Source organism: Pteropus medius, unplaced genomic scaffold (genome assembly GCF_902729225.1).
Source record: "Pteropus medius unplaced genomic scaffold, Ma_sr-lr_union100, whole genome shotgun sequence".
Classification (NCBI taxonomy): Eukaryota; Metazoa; Chordata; class Mammalia; order Chiroptera; family Pteropodidae; genus Pteropus; species Pteropus medius.
In genome coordinates, this window is record NW_024342470.1 from 1,576,974 (window position 1) to 1,600,756 (window position 23,783).

General features: G+C 49.6%; 1 protein-coding gene across 10 annotated transcripts in view; it reads right to left on the minus strand.

The window, feature by feature from the left end:
• The window catches only part of DENND2B (DENN domain containing 2B), a 136,678-nt gene that overhangs the window by 14,532 nt on the left and 98,363 nt on the right, over nucleotides 1-23,783 (minus strand). For 5 of the 10 annotated variants that reach the window (XM_039863515.1, XM_039863517.1, XM_039863516.1 and 2 more), the window contains 9 exons: nucleotides 17,597-18,856; nucleotides 13,990-14,126; nucleotides 6,909-7,060; nucleotides 5,136-5,351; nucleotides 4,124-4,220; nucleotides 3,475-3,519; nucleotides 2,289-2,473; nucleotides 1,112-1,221; nucleotides 822-891 (listed from right to left, as the gene is read on the minus strand). In XM_039863515.1, coding sequence (XP_039719449.1) covers nucleotides 822-891; nucleotides 1,112-1,221; nucleotides 2,289-2,473; nucleotides 3,475-3,519; nucleotides 4,124-4,220; nucleotides 5,136-5,351; nucleotides 6,909-7,060; nucleotides 13,990-14,126; nucleotides 17,597-18,856 — 2,272 coding nt within the window. Of the gene's footprint in view, nucleotides 1-821; nucleotides 892-1,111; nucleotides 1,222-2,288; nucleotides 2,474-3,474; nucleotides 3,520-4,123; nucleotides 4,221-5,135; nucleotides 5,352-6,908; nucleotides 7,061-13,989; nucleotides 14,127-17,596; nucleotides 18,857-19,520; nucleotides 19,737-23,783 lie in introns of all 10 variants that reach the window. The other 5 variants (XM_039863522.1, XM_039863521.1, XM_039863523.1 and 2 more) reach the window with 3 other exon arrangements.

Below are 23,783 nucleotides of genomic sequence, written 5' to 3' on the forward strand. Positions count from 1 at the left end.
TCATTCGGGGCCCTGCTATATGTTACCCTTGCCAAGGAGCCCCTTCGTCTACCCCTAGATTCGCATCCCATGAGGCCTTCTCTCACTGTGACCTAGGAGCCCTGAAACGTAGCCGACAACCCAAGCCAACAACACCCCTGGTGAGCTCCAGGGGAGAGTTCAAGCAGGCTCTCTTTACTGGTACCTTGACCTGTTTTCCAGGACTAATGGGAAGGGAGGTGAGAAAGGGCTTCTCTCTACAACATGGCTTATATTTTCAAAAAACCTCGCTTTCCCCTAAGTTCAAAGCATCTTTCCCAGAATCCCACAGAAAGCGCTGTTCTGTTCTTGCTCAGCAACCAGACCCATGGACAGGATGCCTCCCCATATCAGGATGGCCAGGTACGGGGGTAAGGAAAGTTGTCCTCCACTCCAGTCTGAGCACACACACATACTGCTGGAGTGATATGATCCTGCAATTAGAGCTCAGAAGCCCGAGGCAAATGAATGAAAAGAAAAAGAACAGGCAAACTAAAAATATATGACAGCCAAGTAGAAAGCAATCTACTCTCTCTTCCCTTACTATAGATTATCTTAGATCCCAGGGCCCAGTCACAGAGGCCACTTTGAGTCCCATCATCCCAGGAGTGCCTAATCTGTGAGAAAGAGTGAGTGTGTGTGAATGTGAGAGTGTGTGTGCATGTGAGTGTGTGGTGCGGGGTGGCCTCAGGGAGCATACAAGGAGCAGAACATAGGATTTCCTATAAGCTAAAGTTGAGGAAGGGCACACAAACATGCAAACGCTGTGGCCCCGTCCTTGAGGCCTGCACGGCCCTACTCACCAGTAAGCGCCTGCAGTAGCCAAAGCGTCTGCTGCCATCCTCCCCAGTCAGCATGAAAGAAAAAGTCTCACTGGAACAGGGAGAGGTCTGGCATCAGGGAATCATCAGAGGACCCAGGAGACAGCCCCCAAGACGAGGGACTGCCATCCCAGGGAGGGGGTGAAGGGCCCGGTGCTGCAGGAGAGGAGGTTGGGACTAGGGTGGGTCCCATTCAGTCACCCACTGCTGCGGGGTTAAAGAGGCTTTGTCCCTTCCCTCCCTCCCCCAAGCCAGGCCAGGCTGGGCCTCACCTGGTATACTCTGACACAGGGAGCCAGTCCTTGGCATCAGGGAAACAAAACTGGGGAATGGCCTTGAGCCTCTCCTCTGCCTCCCGCATCTGCTTGGTGGGTCGGTCCAGCTGCAGGGAAGAGGAATATGGGGAGAGATAGACAAGAGAAGACGTGGAACCTGGGGAGTGGTGGGGTGGCTGAGATGCATCTCCTCCCTGAGAGCCCTAGATGGCATCCTACCAACTGGCGTGCCTCTCAGCAATCCCTGTCCCCACTCTCAGTTCTTACAAAGGGGTCTGGGTGTGGGTTAAGTCATCATTTATTCATTCGATATCGGCCAAATGAGCACTTTCCATGTGGCACCTGGCACTGTGCCATGTGCTGGGGCTTCTTAGGGAAACAAAGTAGACAAGGTCCCTGACCCTGAACATTCTGGTCAGAAGAGTGAGACAATAACAAAATTTCAGAGGGTATCACAAAGGAGATAAACAGGGTGATATGACAGAGAACTGGGTGGGGTGGGGCTGCTTTAGTGTTTCTGGAAAGATCTCCTGAAAGAGGTACTATTAGGGCAGAGAATGAAGAGTGAGAAAGGGCCAGCAGCCATGTGAAGAGCTGGGAAACGGACATTCCAGGCAGAGGCAATGACAGAGAGAAAGGCTTGAGCGTTAACAGAAGAGAGCGGAGGCCAGGCTGGCTGGTGACGGGCAGGGAAGAAGCGGTCCGAGGTAAGGAAGGTGGGTGGAAATGGGGAGTAACTGCTAATGAGAATAGGATTTCTTTCTGGGGCGATGAGCATGTTCTCAGATTGATTGTACAACTTTGTGAATACACCAAAAGTCATTCAATTGTACACTTTAAATAGATGAATTTTATCTCAATGGGGAGTGAAGAGAAAGAGAAAGTAGAGGTAGCTGGGGGCCCTCAGGACCCTCGCAGTCCTTGAACACGATTTAGATTTTATTCTAAGCACACTGGAAGGTGTTCTCTCCACCCTCACCCCCTGCATAAGCACTGTCCAAACCCTGAAGCCCTCTCTTCCCTCTTGGCGATGAGGAGCAGGCTCAGGACTGCTGCAGCCGGCCGAGTCACTACGGCAGGGACAGGCAGGGACAGGACCACCTCATGTCCAGACGCGCCAGGGAGGGAGATGAAGGAGGTAGTGGGGGGAGCGGGGAGGAGGGGGTGGCCTCACCTTGGGAAACTGGTAGGAGACTTCAGGGAGGTAGGTGTTTCGGGATGGCTTCTTCTTGAGGGACACCACCACAAAATACTCGAAAAGCTCCCGCTCCTGCCACTCGAGCAGCTCCAGCTCCAGTGTCCGATAACTGGGAGCGCGCTTCAGCATGGACTGGATGTGGACTAGGCGCTGCGTGTGGGCTGAGGGCAGGTCACACATCAGGGGACAGGCAGGCTGGACCTTCACAGACCCCACATTGGCCCCCCCTCCACACCAGACTCAGAGCTCAGTCTCTGTGGATCACCCCTTAGTCCATGAGCCTAGTCTGACGCCCATACCCAGCCAGGTTTGGGGGAGAAGTGGCAGGAGCAAGGTATCTACGCCTATACAAAGGCTCTGCCCTGACACAGGGAAGTACTGGTCTGGGCCACGTGGAGCCTCTAGAGGCTGAGTTGGGCCGATAGGACTACCCGAGCCAGAAAAACCCACCTACCCTGCCAGGACCAGCAGGACTAGAAGATACAAACATCCATGCAGGCTTCACGTGTGGGCCCCTATCAGTACTTGGACTTGAACCCTTTGTCCCTGTCCCCAGATCCAAAGTCCACCTGCCCATCTGCCCGGGACCAGCAGAGAAGGGAAGGAGGGAGCTAGCTCCCACCTGCTTTAATCATCCAGGAAGGTCTAGGCAGGGTTTCTCAGTAGAGGAAGAACAGAGATTTGTCCAAGGCCCCTAGAACGTGAAGGTCCCAGAACCTTTTCAGGGAGGTGGCAGTCCTCCACTCTAGGGAAAGGGTAGATGAGTGGCCTCAGGGCCTCCAGAGGACCGGTGTCCCCAGACTATGGCCAGAAGAGGTACGTGTAATCTTCTGAACCCATCTCCGACCCTCTAGACTCACATGTACGAGGCAAATCTAGCACCCGATTCTCACGAATGATGGCTTAGGAAAGTATCGGCAAGGTGGCCAGCCTGAAATTTAGGCAAAAGGAGACGTCTGAAGGTAACCTCAGGGCTGAGCTCCCATGACTGTAGAAATGGACGCCTCTACAGCTCCTTGCTCTGTTGGCCCACTGTCCTGCCTGCCTCTCCAAACCAGGCCAATTTGGGACATGGGAACTACACATGCGGAGGAGAGGAAGGTTGATTCCCTACAGCCAGGGCTGGGAAATGGTTCCATGCTCTTGGAGAGCCATGTCTCACCTTTGAACCTGTCGTCAGAGTCGCTCTCGCTCTCACTATTCTCATCTGAAAAAATAACAGCAAAAGTACATGCTTGCTGAGCCACTGCCCCACAGCAAAAGTTTTCTGTGCCCCTCTCCAAACTCCTCTGACAGGAGATGAATCTGTACCTAGTCTGGGTTCCTAGGGGCCCACAGCCAGGTGTTGAGTGGCCTGAGGCCAGGGTCCCTCAGAGCTCAAACTGCAGGTGCTCTATCTATATACAGACCCCCATCCCTCTGGTCCTGATCTGGTGGAAGCCGAGGGCCCATGCTGAGCCAGCACAGAGGCCTAAGGGCCTGAAACACAAGGGCCCTGCCTCCAGGAGGCCAAGATTTGAAATGGGAACCAGACCACAGTGCTCGGTATGTCTGGACGTTCCTCTTGCCAGAAGTAGATTCCCACACTCACCTCCCCACTCAGGGCTGCACAGCCCAAAGCCTGAACCAACCCATCCCAGGACTTTCTTCCCTCGGGTCCTCCCTCTTATGTGGCCATTTCTTGGCGGGGGTCTACCCTCCTAGAAGGCAGGAGGACCCCGTGATTGGCCCACAGAAGGGTCCATGCCTCTCCCCGATCCTAGTACCCAAGGGCCCCAGACGCCTGACATGATTCAGGCACCAAGGCCTACCTCTCAGTGATGCTGTCTCCATGCTGGACATGGACAGCTTTTTTAACCTCTTCTTTCCCCTCTTGGCATTGTAGATGGAGTTAATTCTTTGGACAAGCTGGGTGAGCAAAGTGGGGAGGGTGAGATAACCTTAACACCAGCTGCCCCTCCTTCCAAAAAGGCTGATTAGTAGCCCATATGTTCCCTTACCGGTACAAGCTTTCTGCCCTCCCCACACCAGGCCCAGTACCATCCCTGGCTGCACTGACACCAAGTGCAGACTGTCTGGTAGCTCTCCATCCACCTAGACCCCTAAGTGGTCTTCTGCCCCCAAGACAAGGACATTAAACTTAGCTCCCCAGAGGAAGGAACTGCGATCAAACTGGACAGGATGGGAGCTCTTGGGTCCCCAGAGTCACTGAACCAACTGAAACAAAGAGCTCCTCAGATGCAATAACAGGAACAGGGATTCGAGTCTTTCCCCTTTGGGCTACAACCTAGGGCCCTGACAGGAAGGAGCTAAATTCCCAATATACCCAAGCATTGTTTGCAGGCTAAAAATACCATGTGGCTAAATCCTGCTGCTTTGGGCTCAGGATTTGGGCCTAGCTGCCCATGTGTGCAAATCATTGCTGAAAACTCTCAATTCTGACAGTTACAGAAAAGGAGATCCATGTTCGAGTCCGGGATCCCTCAAAACCTGGAAATGTTTATATGTGCACCTCAAAAGGCACACCCCACACTCACTAATGGGGAGCCTCCTAAAGACTGGTTTCCACCCACCCAGAGGCACAGAGCACTCCCTGGGTGCAGAGGCTGGCCTGTCCTTCCCCTAATATCTGCCCACCATTAATCACTTAATGCATCTTTATTGGTAAGAAAACGGAATTAACCAGATGAAGAAGAAAGGCCAGTGTATGGACTCTGAATATGCTCAAGGAGGATGGAGGAAGCAGCCCCAGGTCAGGGAAGGAAGAGCGGGAAGAGCGCCCTGCCTGCCCAACACCCAACCAGCCTCATCTGGGGAGGCTACCTTAGGGATGCGGCGGGCCCGGCGGCTGGAGAGCAACTCGCTCGTGGTGCTGAGGCTGTCCTCATTGAGGCTGGAGGGTGAAGACGGCAGGCTCAGCTGGGCCAGCAGCAGCATGTCGTCATGGCTGTGCCTCTTGGGTAATCGTGGTAGCCGGTGGCTCTTCCTTTCCGACCAGTTCCCACTGCGCAGGGACTGGCTGTTGGGTTTCAGGGAGAGCTGGCATTGGGGAGAGAACATGGGAGAGGGACTCACCACAGAAGCCCTGGCCAGCATCCATCTGCTAGGACCTGGACAAAGGAGCCACAGTCTGGCATCCCTGGATCCCCAAATCTCACCCTGGAACTTCCATTTGCCAGGGTTTCCTCTTTCGAGACCTCAGTGGCTAATCGACAGGTCAGGGCTAAATGAGACACTTGCTTCCACAAAAGAAGCTTAACTACTTATGCCAGAATAAAGAAAGTGAAGGCTAAGAAAACTGGACTCTCATCAGAGTGGAAAGAGAAGGCCAATCAGGAATTCTGGGGGCTCCTCCTGAGCTTTGGGACAGGCTTAGACTTTGCTCATTACTGAGCCTGGCCGATAGAGCCAGTCTTCCCCTCTCAGTCCCTGATTCAGTCCAAAAAGCCTTCACTAGCAGAGGCCACAATCTAATGCCAGCCTGACCCCGCTTATTTCTTCCCAGGGGAACAAAAGGCTCTGACCACCAAGGCAGGCCTCATAGCCAGTTGGCTCCGTCACCCACAGGGTCCTGCACTATCTTCATCCCCAGCCCTGATCTACTTTGTCCTCCCTCCGCCTAGACTGACACCATATAGCACAGGGTGCTTTGCTCAGCAGATCCAGCTCACTGCTAGAAAGGCAGCAGCCCCTGAAACCTTGTCATGCCCCCCGCCCTTTGTCTGGATCTGGATCTTGCCTCTCATCACTCTTCAGCAAGTCCTCCTTCTTTCCTCTCCTGCAATTTCCTCTTCCCACCCAATCAGCCTGGCAATACATATTCAACGGAAGCCTGTTTTAACAGAGCACATTAGGAAGGCAGATCTTTTATAAAAACAATCACATCATTCTACAGTTAGAGGAAATAATTTTTATATTCTCTAGCCAATATTATAAAATATCTGGGCCTCTCCATTTGCATAGAGAATTAGAGTTGCCTGGTTAGGTGCAAGAAATCATCTCAATTCGCCTGCCTCCTGTCCACCCTGGACAAGGCCAGAAGAAACAGAAGTCTAAGGGCCTCCTTTGACTTATCACCTTTCTTCGCATTCTGCCTTCTACCAGTCATTCCTCAGACATTCATTTTTCTTCCCTCCAACAGGAGTGGCTCCAGGTCTCATGGACACCTGGCTAGTTCTCAAATCTGGTTCTTGGAGCTATGCCTGGCCCCCAAATGCCAGTACTGAGATCATTTCTGCCAACGCTGCCAAATACCCGGACTCCACCAAGGCCCTATCTCCCTGCTTCCCACAGAGGAGAAATAACGACAAGACAGCAGACTACAGGGGCTCCTGCCTTAGTATGGCAGCTCAGAGCTCAAGGAGGGAAAGGAAGATGGTAGGACAGGACATGCCTCTAAGAGCATGTCTCGATTGTCCACAAGAGCTTCAATATGGCAGAAGTCCCTGAATGCAGAGTTCTTTCCTGAGGTCACCTCCTTTGCCAAGCCCCAGTGAGAGAAAAAGCCTGAGTAGAAGCTGGCCCAAGCTTTGGTAGAACAGGCCCCACTGTGGCCCTCGTGCTGACCCTACGGGCCCAAGTCGGTGCTGCCATTACCTGAGTGGGTGGGCTGTTGTACTTCCTGTCCTGAGGACTCCACATCCTGTGCAAAGAGTCCAAGGAATTCTCAGACAGTTGCTGGGATTTTCGTCCCGCTCTTCGGCTCTTTAAGTCCACATCCTCATATGGATTCTCCTTGGGCAGATCTCCTGCAGAGGAGGAAAAGTTAGAGTAGGGGGAGAAAGGAAGAAGGAAACACACACAATCTCACACACACAAACAAACAAGAAGAGTTCCTGTGAACCAAAGCGAATGGCTTCTGCCTGGCCCTTCGGCTCATGAGTCATGCAGCTGCCCGTCTGCAGTGGGAGGCTACAAACAGACCCTGGCTCCGAGTCCAGGAGCTGACCCCCAACCCCCAGTTCAGCTCAAGCCATGTCTAGCCTCTGCTTTATAAATTCAGGAATTGCACAAGACTGGCTCAGCCACCCCTGCCTGTGCCCAGCCAGAGGACAAAGCCAATAGCAGGCGTCTTTCCTTGGCTCCAGTCCCTCTGTTGCTAAAGCCCCAGAGATATACAGTTCAAGGTAAAAAAGGCTTTCAGAGGTCACAGGGCTGTCCCTATACCTACTGACTGACCCCTGAGGACCCACTTGGGGATGGGCATGGAGGAAGTCTAGAGGACTCTAGGGAGCAGGGCTTCCCCAGGCCTCTCTCTCACCTAGTACACTACACGTAATGCTTTGGGGCAGGCCTTCCGTCTGGTGCACTGAGCCCCAGCACCAGCACAGGGATCGGCAAGTGCTGAGTGCTCAGTAATTATTTGTTCAGTGAACCGCTCTTACCACTGCATCATTTGATTTCCTCCACCACTGAGTTCAGCAAAAAGAGAGTGGTCCTCACTCCCCTTTTGGAACAAATCTGCTGTGACACAGGGGACATCTGAAAGGGTTTGGAGCAAAGGGGTGTGGCCGGGGGAGAGTTCTTGCTTCTCGAATCCCTGGCAGCAGGAACTGGAATGTCAGGACCAAGGAATCTCAGAGTCCGAAGCACACTCCCCACCCGTGAAGAGCAACCCCTTCCTCTATGCCACAGCCCCCTGCCCCTTTCCCTCCAGAACACATCTGGACTTGTCCAAAATATTATGAGTCAGGTCTGTCCGGCCTCAGTCCTGCAGCAGAATCGCAGTGGTGACAAGGTCCATGGGGGCCGTGAAAGGATACAGCCTCTGCTACCCTTTCCCTTGTCTTTCCATATCCACTCCTCCACATCAACACCACTACATGGGACTTGGGACCCAGGTACCAGTGACCGGAGTAAGGCTTTGCTGGAGGCAGCATGCATGGTGAGAGCAGGGCTCACTCCAGCTCCTCTCTGTTCAGTAACAGAATTGAACCTGGGTGACCACTGAGCCCTACGGATGCCTGGATGTGCCTCGCACCCCGGAAGAGTTCAGAAGATACTTCTCAGGGAGCAGGCAGAAGAAGGAGCTATAGAACCAGAATCAAAGACCACTAGGACAGGACATGGGAAAAAAAATCTACCTCTATATGCTTATGAACTTCTCAACTTCTCCCCTAATTGTGTTATCTACTTATTACTATCACGAAAAACTACAATGAATTTAGGGAATGCCTTTACAGAGGCGTGAGGGGAATTGAGGGGAGAGGTGTAAATGGAAGATTTCAGTCAGAGCTAATTAGACTGCCATGGGAGCAATACAAATCTCTGTAAGTTTACGAGTCAAAGATGGGTCAAGAAAGGCTTTAGGACTGGATTAAGTGGTTCCCAACACTAGCAGAGTCCCAGCAACTGAGCAGCCGTTTTCCTGTAAGACAGTCATGATGTGAAAATGACTTGTCTCCATTCCAGAGCCCTGACTAAGCAGAGCTGGCCCAGCAACCCTGCCTCAAGAAGCCAGATATTAAACCTGGCATCCCCTGCATGTTTTCTCCAGCCGACCCCACTGTGGGCACTTAGGAGGAGTCAGGATAGACTCTGTTCTCCTTGGTCCCTCTCCAAGACGTATCCTGTAGCAGTGAGGTGGGGAGACCAAGGATTAGAGAATGAAAGGACACGGTCTTCTTGATTCTGTGAAACGGGACCGGAGTATCATTGTTCGGATGGGGACAGGAAGAACATTTATTCCAAGCTCATCAAATCTAAACTGCCTTAGACAGATGACCAGCCAGAGTCCTTATCATCAACCCCCAACCTTGTCTCAACTCCTTTAGACAAGGATGACTTGAGGCAAGGATGACTTAACTCCTTTAGGTCAATTTCTCCAAACTACTAACATTTTGGGCTGGATAATTCTTGTCATGGTGGACCATCCTGTACATTTGTAGGATGTTGAGCAGCAACCCTGGCCTCGATCCACTAGAGGACAGTAGCATCTCCTTAGTTATAACAACCAAAAGTGTCTCCAGACACTGTCAAATGTGCCCCGAGCAGACAGATAGAGAGATGGATAGATGGGTAGATGGATGATAGATAGAAGGAAGGAAGGAAGGAAAGGAATTGCACCCCCCCCCCAATTAAGAACCACTGCTTTAATAAAGAATATAGTCAATAATAGTAAAATAATTACATATGTTATCAGATGAGTACCAGACTTATCGGGGGGATCACTTCATAAGGAATATAAATGTCTAATCACTATGTTGTATACCTGAAACTGCATATCAACTGTAACTGAAGAATAAAATTTTTAAAAAAGAACCATTGCTTTAGATAGATGTTTCTAAATTTCCTAATAGCTTCTGAATGCCATGACATGAGTCCCAAATCAAACCCTCTTCCCTGCCCTCCTTCCTTCTATCCCTTCTTTCTTTCCCCATAATCAGAGCTTTGAACATTAACGCAAAATCCAAAGCTCAAAAAAACACATGTAGAGACGGAGACCCAGGAAAGTAATAGATGCGCGATGCTGATGCACATCAGTGACAGCCTGAGAGAAAACAGTTGGGACACCAAGTTCTCAACACCAGCCTTGCCTCTGGAAACTAAATTTCAGGAAAGCCTCAGATGTCTGCTCCTCCTGTCTGCCCGGCCCTAACACCAGCCCCTTTCTTCTCCAGCAATGTTTAACATCCTCTCTGATATAACCAGGCCATAATCATTTCTCTAGGAAATGACTGCTGGCCCTGGCGCAAGTCCTGCCTCCCCAGACTTAGCTTGAGCCCTTCACAGCCCTGGTTCACCTGCTACTCTCAACTTCCTAGACCATCCTGACTGGAGCCGTCTCACAGAGATACTCCCAGTTATCTCTCCAGGTAGTAAGGGCACTCAGGGCGTGGGGAAGTGCAGAGACCACACAGTCCCTGAGTCCTAGGAGCCACTACACAGAACCTGCTGAGACCAAGTTAATACCAAAGCCATGGCTTAGAGTTGGGAGAGGAGGAGGTCTGGGGAATAGGGCTCAGAACTTCCGTCAGGGAAGCAGAGCTACAACAAGGCTGGAGAAGCTAGAGTTGAGTGGAGAAACATGACAAAGATTTAGGAAGGGTGTGGATGGGAGACAGGAGGCCTGGCAGACTATAGGACTTTCACCTTCACTGCTACCCACATAGCTCCCCAAGGGCAGACCACACTACCCTGAGTGAGGAGAGGAATAAGAGGGAGGCCCTCTTCCCTGGAGGTCTGGCACCTAAGTAACCCCATCTCATCTCATCGAGTCCAGTGGGGAAGCCAGATGTCTCAACCCTTTCCAGCTTTGCTGGTGAGATAAGGAATGAGGGCATCATGAAGAATTTCTGCTTTGCACTCTTTTTAAGGGGCTTGTCACAGCCTAAACTTATCACAGTGATTCCCTGGAAAGAAGAGCTCAGCCCCACCCAGCCCTGCCCCGACTCCTCCCCATAACTCCTTTGGTCATTAACCACTTGTGCCAAAACCCCCACCCCCAAAACACATACCCAATTGGAAGAACCAATCAGGGAAGTGTGTGTGTGTGTGTGTGTGTGCGCGCGCGCGCACACACGTGCGCACACGCACAGGTACTGAGAAGTTCTCCAAACAGAATCCTAAATTTCCTGGACCACACCCATGGCTAGGGCTTAGGGTCTGCAGCTTCCTTCCCCATTCCTCTCCTGGTTTTCAGCCACTGCTCCCTCTCCCGCCCACCCCCACCCCCCACACACGGTGTCTTACACACACACAGTGCAGAGAGGGCCAGGTTAAGGGACCAACTCCCCCACTACTCATAGCACAACAAATGGGGAGCTCTAAGGAGCCAGTTGTTGCCCATCCTCCAAGCCTGGACACCATTTCCCACCTGTCCTGGCACTGTTCCCTGGGCTGCACCTCTGGGCTGCAGCCTGTATGCTGTTAGGTGTTCTCTGTTCTTTAGTGCTTCCCAGCCAGGGAACAAATGAGAGAAGGCAGAGAGAGCAGAGGCTCAAAAAGCTTTGCAGTCAGGCTGACTGGCTCTGTCCCCAGCTCCCATCCCACTCAAGTTCCTGGAAACTCTCCCTTAGCCCTAGCTAGCTGACAGGAGTGGGAATCTCTAGAGGAATGCAGCCCAGGCTCCTTGGTCAGGCGCCGAGGCCACTCCACATAACTCCCTAACAAGCTGCTTCCTTGGGTGTATTTTTAAGTGTCAGGCTCAGAATGCAAACGATTATAAGGCTGTGTAAAATTGCAGCATCTTCCAGGGGCACATGTCAAATTAGACAGGCGAGAATTAACAGCCCCAGGAAGCAGCAAGGCAGTCACTTTGCTTTTGGACCCCTCTATGGCAAATCGGCAGGATAAACCTCAGCCTGTTTTGGAGAATCACATCCCAGTTCCCCAGGCATTATGCCTGGTATGAGTATAAAGCCAGCAAACTCCCAAGGCCCCTCGTTCAAGTCCACTGCTCACAGAGAAGATGTTAGTCTCTGGGCCAAATGACCCTCAACCTCTAATGGACCAGAACTCCATCCAGTCCAACTGTCTGATCCCCAAGATGGAGATTTAGCATGGGTGCTCCCTTCCATACTCCCCACCCCCAGCTCCATTATCACACATATCATGCGGAGCTCATCTGCCCCCCTGCGAGTGAGGCTGCACAAGAGCTGTGTAATCCAAACAGAACCAGAAACGGCCTCGCTCAACCTCACAGAGCACAGGCTGGCCCAAGAACAGAGAGAGGCCCCTGGGAAGTCAGAGGCACTGGTCAATCTTAGGCAAAAAGTGAAACTGACATTCAGAGTTCAGTGACAAGGACTTCCCCTAAAGCCTCTGGGAGGAGGGTCCGAATTCTTGGGTGTCTCCAGGGACTGATAAAAGGATGAATCAACCAGAATCTAAAAAAAAAAGAGAGAGATTCTCACTTATATTTCCCTCTAGCTGCCCTGGTCAGGTCTAGAAATTCAGACAGGGCTGCTGTGGGAGACATGAAGAAGGAAAATGTGCCCAGGACACTGAACTAACTTCAGACACTGAAACCTACCCCCACCCCCACCCCCACAAGGCTGAAGCAAAGCCCAGGTGCCTGGGTCACTCCCTTGCCCTCCCTTCTATACCCTCCCCTTAACTCTTCCCCCAACTCTCTACTCAAGGCACCAAAGATCCAGAAGCTAGATCCAGAAGGAACATGCCCCAACTCCAACCTCACCCTATACCAGCCTTTACCTCTGGCTCTAGCTCATCCATCCAAGAAGCATCCAGGCTGCTTCTATATTTTCTTGCCTCCTCATACATCTCAAAGTAGCAGAAAGTCCTCTCTCCTGAGTGAGGAGGCTAAGGCCCAGATACAATTGCCTCCCTCTTCCTTGTCTCTGACCTAAGAAGTCCTAGAGAGAAGTGTCCCGTTGCTCAGGACAGTGGCTCCAAAATTCTCACCACCCCTCCACCAGACTCTGCTCCCAAACAATCTCAAACTAAGCCCTCGGTTCTCCACTAGGACCACTTTTCTCTAATGTGTTAACTACGACTAAGTCCTCAGCCTCAAGGCCTAAGACAGAGACGAGACAGAGAGAGACAGACAAGTGAACAGGCACATTGGTTCTTTTCTCTTCAGCCACCTACACTGGGACACTCATTCTGCTTGAGCAGAACTGAAGCCCCCACCAAAGAGAATGAGGGCACAATTAAAATAAAAGCCAAATATAAACCCAACCCAGCTTAGACTGTTTTTTCATGGCCCCTCAAACCAAGTTTGCCAACATCAAGTCCTCCCAGTTGCTGGAGGACACTTCTCCATGGTGTCTGACATCTTTAACCTTCTGAGCAAGAGGAGTTAATGGTTCCAGATTCTTTTCAAAGATGTTTATATAGCACACAGCCTTGGAAAACAGGGCAGAGGCAGATACGTCTCCTGACCAGAGTAAAACGGATAATGTCCTCTCACGGGCAGGTTTGCTAGCGGCCTCTTGAGAACGCTGGGGTTTCTTGTGAGTGCGGCCTCTACCTAAACCTCCTGCACACTGCCCCATGGAGCTTGGGAGCCAGGGGAACCCATGTGGACATAACGCTCATGCTGCCTGCTGTGCCACGAGTGATAGGGACCTTTCTCTGTGATCCGGGAGTCCTGTACCTTCTGACAGCATCTGTGAAACTGGGGTAGGCTAAATCTGTTAGCTTGCAAGCAGAGTAAAATCTCAGATGCTTTCATAGTTCTCAATATCACTGACTTTAAGGGAAGATGAAGAGAGATATTTATTAAAAAACAGGCATTGTGCTAGGTACTTCGATATATATTTTATCTCATTTAATCCTAACAATAATCCCATGAAGTATTATTACTATTACTGTTGTTTTTGTTATCATAACACCACCACATCATCGTCACCATCATTTAAGAAAACAGAGGCCTCAGAAAAGTTATGTGATTTGTCTAAGGACACACAGCTAAGAAAAGGCACCTACTGGACTCCACAGTCTTCCAAAAATAAAAGAAAGGAATGATGTGATTTTCCCCTTTTTGTGTTGTCATAAGCCCTGTCGGTTTCAGTTCATTTAAGGCCGGGCTTTACTTTCTCGGCTGCTTAGTCTTTGCTAAGCTGCTTCCTCCGACGTCCATTTCCTTGAGAAATTCCAGAAACTGGGCCATGGCTGCCCACAGTGAACGAAGCAGAACCTGGGAGTGTCCCTCCTATTTCTGTTCTACTGTAGCCCAGAGATGATCCATCCCGCCACCTTGGCCACTGCTTACCCACAATATCTTCATAGGCATTCTCTTCTAAAGTGCTTTTGGATCCAAACTTGGGTTGGCTCTCAGTACCATTCTCAGTGGGAGAGGAGGGGTACAGGGACTGGAGACTGGATGCATCCTCAAACTCAAAGGATTTTCTGTGGATAACAAGAGCACGCGTCATTCCAGCTGAACCAGATTCCTGCTGGGGGAACAGCCATGGCAACGGCAAAGACCAGAGGTCCTCTTCACAAGATCAGCCACTGAGCAAAGCCTCAAGATGGATCCAGACTTACAATCCAAATTAAGAACTAGATGGTCTGAAAGGCCCCAGCATGGGTGACTGCAAATAATACCAATAAGAACTACCACAGCTAAAAAGGATGCTTTTGTGTCAGATCCTGTGTTAAGCACTTTACAGGTTATTGTGTACTGTGCCATGTACCGATGAGGAGACGAAGGCTCAGGGAGATGAAGTGATATAGTCAGGACTCGCCCAGGCTGCCTGACTCCAGGGTCTGAGTTTTTGAGTTGGTCCTACAAGCCCTGGAGAATATCTTCCTTGAGAGGTATCTGCCATTACCACAGGAACTCAGTGCCTGATCTGCCTTCAGAGTCTCACATAATGTCTACATCCTAGCAAGGGCTCCAGCACCAAGCAGGCAGTAAGAGATAAACATTGAATGAGTGATGCCCAGGATTGTTTGGGGGTCAGGGAAACAGTGGTGGGTGGTTTGTTAAAACAGGAGGGGCTAAGCTCTCAAAACAAATCACACAACTTCTGAGATAGAACCAGGAGGGCAATTTGCAGCCAGAAGCTACTTCTAAGATCTAGCTTCCCTTCAGTTAGTCTCCTTTCTACTTCCACCCCTCCCAATAACCTTTCCTGCTACTGTAGAATTTCAAAGTCAGCCTCAAGGCCTAAGACAGAGACAAGACAGAGAAGAGAGGGAATGACAAGTGAACGGGCACATTGCTTCTTTTCGCTTTGGCCACCTTCACTGGGACACGTATAGTGCTCTCAACTCTTCACCATTGGGGAGGTACTTCCCTCATCTATGACATGACCTCAGCTGCATCCTCGCCTTAAGGCAGGTTCCAGCACGATCCACCAGGCCGCTGAGGACGGAGAGCAGGAAAGGCACTAACTGAATCCCTCCTCTCACACATTAACACCTCCCTCTTCTTTTGGGTACCATTAGACCTTTCAGCCAATGAAGTCCTTTCTCTCTTGTTTAAGGGCCCTGGACTAAAACTGCAAGTCAAGGACTAAAAGTGTTCTAAGGACCACACCTCATTCTCAGCTTGCCTAGCTGTTCTGCAGCCCTTGACACAGCTGAACACCCTACGCTGGCACTCACCTCCCTTCGCCTCTATGATACAGTCCCTCCCAGTTTTCAACGGCCTCTCTGGCCATTATTTTTTAGGCTCTTGTGAGGGATTCTCCTTTTACACTTGCCTTTTGAATGCCAGAGTCTCTCAGAGTTCTGTCTTTAGAACTCTTGTGCTCACTCTGCAATTTCTGGGGGCCAAATATTGATGGCCATCACCATATCTATCATTTCTACCAAGAAGAGTCCCAAATCTGTCCCTGGCCCAGACTTCTCAACCAGTTCAATATCCAATGACTGAGCGCAGTGGTTCCTGAATGTTGGCCCTCAGACCACCACTGGTCTGAGATCAGGCTTTCATTGATGTGTACAATGGAGTCAACATTTTATGCAGGCAGTTCTCAAGTCAGCAAACAAGACAGAAATCACGTTCAGCCAAATTATCCTTGAAAATCCCTCAGGAAGTTACCATGTTGAGCCCAACACCCTGTCTGTCGTTAAGACTAATATAATCAGGTTCTCCCTCAGATTTAACAGATTTCTTTTCATTTGGTTGAATACCAGAAGAAATATTTGGCTTGGTTTTATATTAAGTATAAGAATCCTACCTGGCATAACAGATACAAACTTACCATCTCACGTTCCTCAGGGGAATATGCTCAGTGCGTGGAAAAGCGCACAAAACAGCCTGTACTTTTTGGACTGTTTCTCTTTTTTCCCAAGGGCATAGGTTTAATTCCGTGAAGTTAATTCTTATATGAAGTAAGTCCGCCATATACGGTGTGTGCGTATATATTATATGTAAATGTAATATGTGGGGAAACATGTGTAAAATGTTCAGGCCGATGTATTGTGTTCCCATCCCCTTTTTTCGCCTAGTTGTTTTTTTTTTTTTTTTTTTTTTTTTTTTTGCTAACTGCTTTTTGATCTTCTAAATTTAGCTCAGCAACTCCATGAGGAGGCTTCCCTCACTCCCCAGTCTAATTTAGATGCCTCTCCCTCTGGGTCTCTGCAGGGTCCTACACTGACATGGACTGTGGCACGTAGCACACAATCTATGATTTACTTGCGCATCTAACTCCTGCACCAGACCGTGAACTCCTTGAATGGAAGAACCATGTCTTATGTGCCCCTGAGCACCCTTGACCAGCAGCACAATGCTCGGTGCACAGCAGGCTCTACATAGGTGTTTAGAGAAACGAAAACAAAGCAAACATTCTTGGTAGGCTGTTAAAAACCGAAAGAGTCAAGTGAGCATGTTGGGGAGGGCCAAAGCATGGGATTAACCTTGGCCCAGGGCTCTTGTAGCTCATGGGTCTAAACCCCTGTGATGTCTTCCTCTCTGCACGTGGCAAGAAAGTTTCTTTATGAGATAGGATATGCCGGAAGAAGCCTAAAGTACGGGGTCAGATCGGAGAATCCCCAGAAGTGAACCAAACCTGAATGCTCATCTGACTTTGAGTTAGAAGAGAAAAGTTGAGGGGTAGGAGGATAAGGCTTCCAAAGAAGAGTGGCTCCGAGCCTACCCCAATTCAGAGAACAGATGCTTGTCAACTGTCACCAACTCCAACAGCTCCAACTCACAAGTCACTGTAATTGTGGAGACGGAATGGGTGGTCAGGTCAGGAATGCTGAGACTGACCAGGAAACCAATGTGAGCCTCAGAACAGGTCATTCTTGGACATGGCCAAGAAGTAGGTGAAATGTCCTCTCACTCCCTTTTCCATCAGTCTTCCACTTTGGGATCCAAAGATCCCCTCTTTATACAGGTCTAAGTTCCTACATGGCCAGGCATCCCTCAGGAAAGAGGAGATCATGTTAAATGTGTCAATACTACAGTGTTAATGATAACATGCAATACTCAGATATCGCTGCACTCAAAGAAATAAAATTTTAATGCTGGCATTTCATGAGGCTAAGATCCTACTAATCTTCTAGGGATTGTCTATCTAAAAATAAGGTGGTCCTACCCTTCCCACAGAGGACTGACGAAGTTCCAACAGGGCTTGGAACATGGCCCAATCCTACTCCAAAGGCTTAAACCCAGGCAACGTCTTCAGTACCCCGCATTTGGAAGAAGCACTTTCACCCTCCCGCTCACATTTATGTATCCTTATCCTGCAAGAGCAGAAGAACAATCTCTTCTTCACCTAACTCCTGTTACCACCTAATAATTATTCGGTGCTTCAGAACTTAGAAAGCACTACTGACTGTGACCCACGACTATAATCTGCTTTTTCATCCTCCATTGAAAGCCACCGTGCCCAGCTAGAAGACACTAGAGGGGCACACATTACCTGCTCTGGGACTTGCGGTGACCACGCGTGTCCTTCTTGGGTCTCCGGGTGACTGGTGGGGCTGGGGTGGAGGGCAGGGGGGGTGGAGCAGCAGGTGTGGGCAAAGGAGGTAGACCATTGCTTGGCTTACTCTTGGGGTTCTTGTCAGCCTCATATTCAAAGGTGCGCTTGGGTTTGGGGACAGGATTCACAGCGGGATCAGGGGAACTCTTCGATGGCGAGAGCTGGGAGCTCGGGCTATTTCCAGGGGTCCCTGGCTTAGTGGAGCCACTGCCCTCCCTCTCCAGGGGTGGGCCTGCCTCCCCCCCAACTCCATCCACTCCTCCTGCCCGGCTGCCGGCGCTCACACTGGCACTCCCGGTCAGTTCCTCCAAGGTGCCCAAGGTCCCGGGCTTCCTTCTCCCTCGGTCTACACTGTAGCAGCTGCTGGGGAGCTGGGGAAGCCCCCGGCCTGGCTGCTCCTTCAGGGCCTGTTCAATTTTCTGGATGCGACTCAGCACTGCTGAGCTCTCTTTCCTGCTGCCATACCCCCTGAGAAGGGCACTGGGCTCACTCCGGCCTGGCCGTTTCTCCAGCCGGTAGAAAGAGTCCCGGACAGGGAGTGCCTCTCCCTCCTCCTCCGTCTCAGGGTAGGAACACTCAGAGAAGGTCCTGCTCATCCTCCGGAGGCCCTTGAAATCAAAGGTCTTTTCTGAGCTGCAGGGGGACGACACCACGCTGGGACAGCCCACACTGGGGCAGCCCTCACTGACTGCCCACTCACCCCCAGAGCCCTCCCGTTTCTCTCCACACATGCTCATTCTGGGTGAAGCCTCTCGGCGACCCTCCCATGCTGAAATCTTCTCCCGGATGCCCAGGGTGTGGGCACGGGTGCCAGTGCGGTTCTGAAAGACGCTCCGTGGGCCAGTTGCTGGCCCTAGGGATGGAGTGCTGTGGGCAAGGGGGAGGCAAGCGGCAACTCCCTCTACATTCTGGGCTGCCCCCTGGACATTCTCCTTCTGGTCCTCTCTCTTGCACAATGAAGGGCTTCCATCCAAATAACAAAAGCTGGTGGCCTTGAGGGGACAAACAGGTGGTGAAGTGTCTAAGGAGGACGCTTGAGGATTTGGGGGTGAAGGATCACGGGGATGCCAGTCCTTGAGGAGCAGCCGGGAGCTGGAGCGGCTTGGGTACCTGCAGGCTGACGTTTCACTATCACTGAGGGGGTAGATGGGACTCCTTGGTGGGGAGAGAACTGGAGGTGGAGAGACTGACTGAGACCTAGGAGTGAAAAAAGAAAGGAAAAGAAGAGAAAATGGCAGTGAGTAGCCTGACAACCAGAGGCATCACGTTTTAATCTTAGAGAGCTCGGTATGTCCTTCCTACAAGACTCTTGAGCTAAAAGTACTCTATTGAAGTAATGCAACTTCAAAGCTGTCCTCAGGGAAAGAAACAGCTCCTTATGTACAACAGGCCCAACTCAATGGGCCTCTCCACCCAATTCATCCCCAGAGACACTGAGTAGTGTCTGGAACAGAAGCCAGTTCTATGACAGGGGAGAGCATCCCAGGAGTCAACATCTGCCAACTAAAGAACAGTTAAGACCAGTGGTGTACTGCTAAATGCTTCACAGTCGGCTCTCTGGGCCAAAAGCATAGATATGTAGTAGCATTTGCTGACTTCCACGGTCATCAAATCAAACAAACACCAGCCACTCACTCCCCAGCTTCAAATCCACATACAGATCTTAGCAAATATCGGAGAATAGTCCTAAATAAATGTTTTCACATAGATGAACTCACTGAATCTTCATAAAAACTATACTTTTTTAAACATTTATTATTATCGTCATATTACAAATAAAAAACACTCAAGTATAGAAAGGTTAAATATCTCTTCCAAGATCACTCAGCTGGTAAGCGGTGACACCAAGACATGAACTTACACTATACTATGTTGCCTCTAAAGAAGAAGCAATGGCCTCTGCCATCTTTGTGAAGATGGCAGGCCCCCAGACGTAGCTCAGCAGAAACCCCCACAGTACTGGGCACAGCCTTGTCTCGAATGCAGCATTTGTAGATATCAGAGGACCTCTTGGTCTTCCCTACTAGACCATGATTTCTTCCAGGTGGAGAGATGCATATTCAGTATCCAGAAGGTACTTAGTGAATGATGAACAAATAAGAAAAAAAAAGATAAAGGTGAGCTTACTGAAGAGAACCATGAGCGTACATCCTTTTCAGTATAGTTTTCTAGTCGTCTACTCAGGTAATCACTGTCAACTTTCAGGATTCTTCCCAGTTTTAGTTCAAAGACAGCAGGGTTTTGCCAAAACTGAATGCTACAAAGGCCTACCTGACCCTAATGTCATGGCCCTCAAAACGGGGCAGTCTGGTCTCACAAGCTCCAGAGTGCCGTGCCACCCATAGGATGGCAGCCAGCCGCCCCTGAGCCAGGCTGCTGTCACTGCTTGCTCACACACAGAAAACTGGAGCTCGGGTGAGTCAGGGATTGGCCAACAATTCGCTATTGGGTCACAGCCTCTGGCTGCCCCCGATCAACAGGAAACCTCAACATGCTCAAGTTGTTTTTAAAAGGGCAAGTCAAACAAGAGCCTTCTGACGTGTACATGGGCACAGATGAGAAATTCAGTCTCTAGCCAATCCAATGACCAGAGACTCCGTTCAGCGGGGCGGTGTGAACAGAGTAAGCCTCAGCGCTCCCTAGGGTAGGCAGCGGCAGGGCAATGTGCCCAGCTTGAGCCTGGGGAGATCCCAACCTCCTCACAACTGAGAGAGGCCTTAGGTCCCTCACTTAGTTCACAGGATGAAGTAAAGGGATGTGAAAGGTCATCAGTCTAGCCCTGTAAGCCAACGACTGGACTACACAAAGGACTCTACATTTCAGTTATTCTTAGAGGACGACCTTATCATTTGTTTATTCATTCAGCAAATACTAAGTGAGCACCTACCATGTGCCAGGCCCTGCTCTCAGTGCTAGATATAAGAAAAAACAAGAGAGACCAAAGTTCATGTCCTCATGAAGCTTAAGTTCTAGTGGAAGATGATAGGCCCCCAATGAGACTCAATCTCTTAGGAAGCTTTTTCTGACTATGTATATCTTATCTCTTCATACATTTTGATATACACTTCCCTAGGGATGTGTTTCCTCAACCCCCAAGGTGAAACTTTACCAATCCATGAAGCCACTGTTACCAATTAGGGTTGGGGGGCAGTGGCATGGCTCCTGTAAGCCGGGCAGAAAAAATGCTGATGACCCTTGGTCTGTCCAATGCTTTCAGAAAGAATAACTCTTAACTTCCCTTAGTAGTTCCAGCAGGGAAAATCCCAAGTTAAGAAATTCTCTCACTGCCTACCCTGCTTTAACTGAGGTTAAGTTTCTCTCCTCTCCTGAAAGATAAAACGGAGGAGACTGACCCTTTCCTTTAAAAGTCTAAGTTATCATATCATTGCTGATCTGAGGCCAGGAGCTGCAAGAGCACCTTGCCCAGCCTCCCCAATGCACTCCAGCAACCTGGGATGGCAAAAGGGGGCCTTGCCCATGCCGACCTGAGGCACAGGCATCCCTGGATTCATCACAGAGAAATCACAGAGAAGGCAGCATTCACTCACTCCAACGTCCTAGGGATGAATTTGTAAACAATACAGATAAGACCCTGCCCTTCCCTCATAGGGCTGCAATTCTCACTTGAGGGAAGAACTCACTATTCCCTCTTCATCTTTATTAGGGATGTGGTCATGGGCAAAGCTACTCACTTTCTCTGAGCTCCCAGTTTCAATTCCTCAAAATTGTGCTAACTATAAAACAGGGCTGACATAATCGGCAAATGAGACTATGGGTGTGCAATGTTGTCATACCCTGTAACTTACCATGACTGTTAATTCATTAGTATTGAGTTTTTTGGCAGGTTGTCCTAGACTGGTTGTTCTCAATAGGGTAAGAACATCAAGTCCCTGGGGTTCAAGTTTCAGCATAACCACTGAAAAGTTACTGACTTTGAGCAAATAACCTTCTCTCTCTAAATTCCAATTTCCTTGTGTATAAAATGAAGGTTAAAGGAACACATATCTCAGAGGATTGCTGTAAGGAACAGAGACAATACACAATAAGTGCTGAGCTCAGTGGCTAACATATAGTACTAAATCTTAGCTTGATAATTACTAATATTAACAAGAAGCTTACTATTCAGAATAATCACTCGGCAAACTTCTTCCAACAGCTTACCTCTCTGTCCTTGGGTTCTAAATATTCGGGGTAGGACGGGAAGGGAATAAATTAAATATGGCCATAAATTCTTTGCAGCTCATGCTATCAAAAGGTGGAATCTATTTTTCTGCCCCTTGAATCTACACTGATTTTGTGATTTGCTTTGACCAACAGAATGTGATGAAAATAAAGGTGTCCGAGTTCCAAACTTCAGGTCTTAAGAGGCCTTGCAGTTTCCTCCTTCACAATTAGGAATGCTGCCCTAAGTATGTCACGTAAGAAAGCCGGTCTGGTCTTTTGGAGGATGAGAGGCCATGTGGAGCATAACCAAGGCAGCTCAGCCAACAGCCAGTCACCACGTGAGCCTGACATGTGAGTGAGGTCATCTTGGACCCAAACGAACCTAGCTAGATGAGCAAGCCTGGGGGAAATCAGTAGAGGAACTGCACAGTGAATGCACAGAAATAATAAATTGTCCTGTTAAGGTGGTTTGTTATAATGCAATAGTAAAATGATGCAGGTGGGAAAGGCCAGGCTTGTGTATAATTGGCTTGCCCTATCCCAATGCAGAACCACTGCCCTGGGCCTTTCATCCCCATGCCTCTCCCCTCCACTTCCTACCCACACCTGGGCTGAGTGCCTTCTCACATGGTCTCATTCCTATGCCGCTTTATGCTTCCTTCACCCCTCATTTTTAGTGCTGCATGTATTTCCATCTCATTCCACGAAGAGAAGAAAAGGTCCAGATTCGTTCTTTTTCCCCTCCTTCAAGCATCTGAATCCAGCATCCTCCCCACAAACACTGATCTACTTAATGACTAAGTCCTGCCAATTCTACATCCTTCACACCTCTCAGATCTGTCTCCCTCCTTGCCACTCCCACTGCTCCTGCTACTCCCTTGGTTCAGATCTTATCTTTCACCGGACTATTAAATCTTAACTTACCTCTCTGAATCTACAGAATGAAGTGCAAATGCACTTGCATGAATGACATGGAAGGCCCCACCATGATCTGGTCACTGCCTGTTTTCCTTTGTCATTTCATATTGTCTTTTCCTTAATATAAGCCTGCATCCCTCCCTTAGCTACATCAAACTCCTTGCTTTTCGTCCCTCTAAGCTGTTGCACATTCTGTTTCCTTTGTCTGGAATGTTGGCCTAGCATATCTCTGTAGCTCCTCTAATGAATCTCTCAACTGTACCCCTCTCTCAAGGTGGAGATGGCCAATTTTTGATGCCCGCATGGGGCCTGGGAAAATGGCTATTATAGTTCCTGTAACACTTCATTGGGCTGTATTGTTTCCTCAGCTGCCTCCCACTTCCTAGACAATGCGTGGACCTACTTGAAGGTGGTGACAGTGTCTTGTTCTTTGCACTGCATCTAGAATTTAGTAGGAATTAATATATTTGTGTTGAATGACAAAATGAATGAGTAAAAAACAAATGGCTAAAACCTAGGTTTCCTTGTGCCTGTTCAGACCATTGCTGAGACCTCCCTGACTCTTTGTTGTGCCCTCGGACCTGAGGAACAACACAAAAATGTACACGAAGCATTTAGAACAGCCCAGCATCACTATCGGGCCCCAAAGCCCTTTCCCATAAGGCAAAAATCATCAACTAGACCAAGATTCTACAGACCTGGGTTCTCCTCTGGTCCCGGTTCCACCACTTCCTGGGTTTGCTGTGCTCGTGGGCAAGTCATCTAAAAAGTCCCTGGGCCTCACTTGCTCTGAGTACCCTAACATACTAGCTGGGTAACTAAGATGCTATAAATTTTTAAAGTGTTTGAGCACCATATATAGTTCCATGAAGGTAGAAGAAATACGAAAGGAAAGTAATTACAAAGTGGCTAAAAGACACCTAAGACTCTACTCTCTTACCATCTCTTGCTCTTTATTCTAAAATTCCAGAGCATGCCCCTAGGGAGACAGAAACTGTGAAACTGGGCATTTGTGCCGCTGCCTTGTCAGCAGGCAGCCAGT